Source organism: Galeopterus variegatus, unplaced genomic scaffold (assembly GCF_000696425.1).
Source record: "Galeopterus variegatus unplaced genomic scaffold, G_variegatus-3.0.2 Scaffold95, whole genome shotgun sequence".
NCBI classification, from domain to species: domain Eukaryota; kingdom Metazoa; phylum Chordata; class Mammalia; order Dermoptera; family Cynocephalidae; genus Galeopterus; species Galeopterus variegatus.
The window spans coordinates 539,456-544,621 of record NW_007726206.1 but is presented as its reverse complement, the minus strand read 5'-3'; the positions used below and the strand labels follow the sequence as shown (position 1 = coordinate 544,621).

At 44.9% G+C, this 5,166-nt stretch overlaps 1 protein-coding gene across 3 annotated transcripts in view; it reads right to left on the bottom strand.

Annotated features, from left to right (window-relative positions):
• Nucleotides 1-2,775: 2,775 nt before the first annotated feature.
• TMBIM6 (transmembrane BAX inhibitor motif containing 6) overlaps nucleotides 2,776-5,166 on the bottom strand; it is a 20,699-nt gene continuing 18,308 nt past the window's right edge. For all 3 annotated transcript variants that reach the window (XM_008582872.1, XM_008582867.1, XM_008582878.1), the window contains exon 10: nucleotides 2,776-4,820. In XM_008582872.1, the coding sequence (XP_008581094.1) occupies nucleotides 4,797-4,820 (24 nt within the window). In that variant the 3' untranslated portion in view covers nucleotides 2,776-4,796. The remainder of the gene's footprint in view (nucleotides 4,821-5,166) is intronic.

The window sequence follows — 5,166 nt, the reverse complement described above, 5'->3', positions numbered from 1 at the left end:
CCCGCCACGCTTCCCAAGCGGCGCACTTATCCAGTGCGCCACCGGGCCGGCCCCCCGGTCATCTTTTTAAAAAAAAAAAAGAAGGTAACCCCTGCCCCCTATCAAAAAAAAAACCAAAAAGCTTCCACTTTTTTTCCCCTGGCACCTGCTGGTACAGTCACTTATTTTTTGATTACCCCAAAGTATATGTAGTATAGAAAAGAAAGGATAAATGCTTGTTTCTTTCCCTTTATTAGCAAGGATGCTAGAAACCGGCCACCTCTCCCTTTATTCAAAGGTGGCTGATTTCTAGCATCCCCCAAAGATGACCAATAAGACCTTTAAAAAATATTATGATTTAAAAATATCTGATTTCAATCCATTGCATTTTCTTATTGATGCTCAAATTATACCATTTTGGAGCAGCAGTAATCTCTTTAGTTTGGCCCGAGTCCTTTTGAATGATACTAGTCCTCTTTGACAGCTTGCTTTCTGGCATAACGTTATGTTCCAGACTCATCTTGTACATTTCCTGCCACAGACTTCTCAGCACCATTTCTCCAAGGAGCTCTGGTTCTTTTTAGTGGGAAATGATAGAGACCACAATTTGGGCATTAGAGTATAATTGCCTTTCATCTGGCCCCTCTTCCCTCAGTCTATTCTCCAGTCACCAGGGTGTAAAATACAAATCTTACCACTCCCTTGTTCAAAATCTGTGTTCTCTGTTGCCTTCAAGACAAAGTCAGCTCCTTAGTACCATACCAGGTCCTCAGTGACTGTTTACCTATTTGCCCCTTCCTCCCATTTCCTACTAGTCTCCTCAAACTCTTCAACCCAGCAAAACCTACCTTTTTGCAGTTCCCTGCACTCCCCAGTCTGTCATGCTCCAGTGCCCTTGACCTGAAATGTCTGCTCTCACTGCCTTTCCCTCTTCACCTTGACTCAACCTTTGAGATTTGGCCTTAGCCCCAAACACTTCAAAACACTTTCACTGACCCAGTAGGCCAGCCTGTCTTCCACTGTTGTCTCATGGCTACTGTATTAGTCAGGGTTCCCCAGAGAGACATAATCAATAGGATATGTTATAATTATATGACAGGGATTTATTAGGGGAATTAGCTCACGTGATTGTGAAGAAAAGTCCCACGACAGGCTGTCTATAAACTGGACATCGGTAGCATGGCTCAGTCCAAGTCCAAAGGCCTCAAAACCAGGGAAGCTGATGGTGTCCTTGGTTTATGTCCTGGAACCCAAAAGCTGAAGAGTCTCAAGCTCTGATGTCCACGGACAGAAGTGTATCCCAGCTCCAGGGGATCAAAAGAGGGCTTCACCTCTTTGTCTTTTTTTCTCTCCAGACCCCCAGATTGGATGGTTCCCACCTACATTGAGGGTGGGTCTTTCCCACCCAGTCCACTCAGACTGTCATACTAATCTCTGCTGGAAAAACCCTCATGAACACACCTAAGATGATAGGTTTACCAGGTTTCTCAGCATTCCTTCACCTAACCAAGTTGACAACTAGAATTAACCTTCAGTTACCCTGTTCAAATACGTCATGTTTCTATGCAGCTTTCCTGCGCTGTGAATGACTACAAAGCACGAAGTGTCTTACCTATCTTTATCTCCAGGTGGGGATGGTGGACGCCCCCTCTGATCACCATGCTTAGGTAAAAGTCTTTTCCCAGTGCAGAGGTCCTTCCACTCCCACCCACCAGTGTCTTCCTCATCCTAGTTCAGGCCTGCAGGTCTGCTAGGCATGGAATAAGCTGCTGTTTAACCTCCTGTTTAATTGGTCAGCTAGCTGGGGGAAGGAATAAAAGGGTGCTCATTCTTCTACTCTGGTTACAAAGATATGGGGTGGAGAGGTTTTGCTCAAACTTCTTCACATTCCCCTCTCCACCTTGGCTGGAGCCATAGGCAGGCTGGATTCTTTCTGGACACAGATCTGCTGCTGCCTACTGGTGTGACCTTGGGAGTAATTGACAATCCATGTAAACAATCCATGTAAAGCACTTTGTCCAACGTCTGACATTGTAAGCACTCAAATTATATTGTGCCTTGTGCCTCCTCCCAGTATAAGGATAAAATGGGCTTTAGAGTCCTTAAGTCTGGTCTTAAAGTCAGCAAGAGAGAAAAGGGTAAGAAAAGATGCTTAAGAAATACTTTCAAAGTTGGGGAAAGTGGCTATCCTTAGCAGGTATGGGGGTATGTGGAATCCAAACAGGTCAACTGGGAGTGACCTGGATGAACCAGTCAGAACAGCAGTCAAATTCTAACAGGAAGGCCTGTGTCTACAGTGAACATGACAACCAGAAGGCAAATATGCCAGAATTGAATAACCTGATTATGATGCAAGATCTGGTTTATAATTTCATAAGTAAACTATGAGGACAAGGATTTTATATTTTAGTCACTGATGCACTTAGAAGTCTGACCATAGTAGGTGAACAAAATATTGCAATCTGCCTTTTTTTCCATTATACATCCCCAAATCCCAAAGCTTGGCAGCACACGTGAACCAACTGCACATGCCACTACCACAATCAACCTACAATAAAGGCAGGGGAGGAGGAGAGACTAGAAAAAGGCCTGGACCATGTATCTGACAGAGAAAATTCCCAACCTTTGTGGCATGTTGGGGCTACAGAGTAAGGGGCCAAAGTGGGGGTCCTTGTTTCTATTTACACTTGGAGCAGAAACTGTCCTGTCCTACTCCCAGCCCTTACTAGCAAGCCAGACAGTACCCCAAGTCATATGTTCAGCTGTGACCTTGAATTTAACACACACAAACACAAGGAAAGGTTAGGAATTTATTTTTTACAAATTAAGACTATGTAGATTTCATATATTTCTGAATCAAAAACACCTTTGTCTTCACAGTATGAGTTAGAGAATGCAGCCTGAGCTGAAAACCAAGGAACTAGAAAACAAAGTGGTAATTACAGTGATAACTAACTGTATTAAAAACCTGTTAGGCATTTTGTTTAAAAGTAGTTTTTTATATTTTGTTATTCTTGGCACTGTTTCTAAAGAAAAACTCCTTTATCCCAAGCAAAAAAGCAAAAGAGATGGAGTCTGGCTTCAAAAGAAGTAACTCAGATTCTCGGGCCTGGCAGATAATCACTAAATTTAAAGAGAGTTGCTGCTAATGGGGGCTTAATCGGAAGGAAGTCCCTTCACTAAGTTCTCAAGCCAGAGGCTGGAGGCAGCAGTTAAATCAGAGGGCAGTACCCTCAGTGGAAGAGAGCCATTGTGATGGCATACCACTCTAGGAATGAACAGAGCCTGGGAACAAATAGCTCCATGGGATGGCATAGTGATGTGGTGTGCTGTGCTGTGAACCAGCAGCCACTGTGTCAAACTGTGCATTGGTTATGAACAGGGAGGCCAAAAATGGTGTCCTACTGGTAGTGAGCTTTCAATGGCTCAGTCCCTTTACATTGAAGCCCTGTGAATAGCCAGAGTCACAACCACTCCCAACACTGTCCTTCTGTGCCAACTGACTGTGCAGCCCACAGGGAAGGAGCTGGTGATCCCTATTAGGACTGCCCACCCACACCTGCAACCACAAAGCTGCAGGAATTGAGGGTCTTGCAGGTTTAGTCACCTGGCTCCTGCCCAGAAGGCTGCGGATTTCTGGAATCAGGTAAACAGACCAAAAACTAAAGTGCATCAGTAAAATGAACATTTATCTACTGCCTCAAATCTCTGACCTAATGCTATTAGCGCCCAGGTGAGGATAGATAAAAATGCAAATAAGGACTATGAATGCTGCCTCCTGGGTCATCACAGCCCCGCTCTATTGATGTGAACAAGGAACCACTCAGTTGGTAAAGGGGATTTTGTTCTTCCTGTCCCAAACAGGTCCTTACCTAGGTTTGTCTGGCAAGTACAATTAGCCACAGAGGCTCAACCATTCTCCTTCCCTGTCCTTCCTCTCTTGGGACCTTTAATAATAGCCACCTGGCAGAGGCCATTCAGTAACTAAGGTGATAACTAATTTTTAAAAATAATAAGTAAAAATAAAAAACAGGGGAAGTTTGGAAATGCTAGGCTATATATACCTTGCCATACAATAATCAGCCTTTTCATAAATTCCTGACAAGAATTAGTCTTCCCTTTGTACTGAAATCTCCCCACTCCATAGATGGAAAGCAGGCAGATTCCCTGAGGGTCAGGCAAGGGGTAGGAAATGGAACACACACAAAACCACATTCCTTTTGTGAAGGCAACGCAGAAAGGTGTGTTTGCCAGCCCAGCTTGGGCAGCTCAAAGGAAGCAAAGCATCCACCAGAAGAGGCTCTTCATTTTCTCTGCAGGGGTTGACAGCTCAGATATAATGAGCCTGAGTTAACAATGGGACCAGCAAACTTCTTTCCAATGGAAAACACACTGCCCTGTCCCAGAGGAACTGTGCACAAACCAATGTTGAACCAAGGAAGGATTCAGGTGGCTCTACCAAACAGTTCAGGTCCACTTGGTGAAGCTCGCTGGAAAGCGGACTCCTGGAGTTTGCTCTATCTGCTGTTCCCACTCCTTACCACGGTGCACTGGCTGCCTGAGCAGAGGGAGAGGCTATGGAGGGGGCTGACAGAAAAGAGAGTAAAGGGAGAACCCCAGGAAGACAAAGCCAAACTCCAAACTATATTCTGCTAATCAGTTTTCTGATCAAAAATTCAAAATAGAGAAAACCACAAAGTACAAAAGCTTTTCTGATGCTTTTCATTATCACAGAACACGCCACCTGTAATGTGTGCAAAGAGGAAATGAGGGATGTAAGGAGAGAAAGTCAAATTGGGAAAGGCTGGATAGTCATTTCACTTCTTCTCTTTCTTCTTGTCCTAGAAATGGAGAAAAATCACCCAATTAATTTTTGACACCTGAATATTCAAACTAAAACTTTTTTTTTTTTCCTCCTCAAAAGATGACCGGTAAGGGGATCCTAACCCTTGGCTTGGTGTTGTCAGCACCACGCTCACCCAATGAGCTAACCGGCCATCCCTATATGGGATCCGAACCCGTGGCCTTGGTGTTATCAGCACCACACTCTCCCGAGTGAGCCACGGGCTGGCCCATCAAACTAAAATTTTTGAGTGAGCCTTTGGTTAGGGACTGGAAGGAATCCGGACAATAAAGAGGAATGAGAGGGGCCGGCCCCCCGCGCCCCCCGGGGGGGGGGGGGGGGGG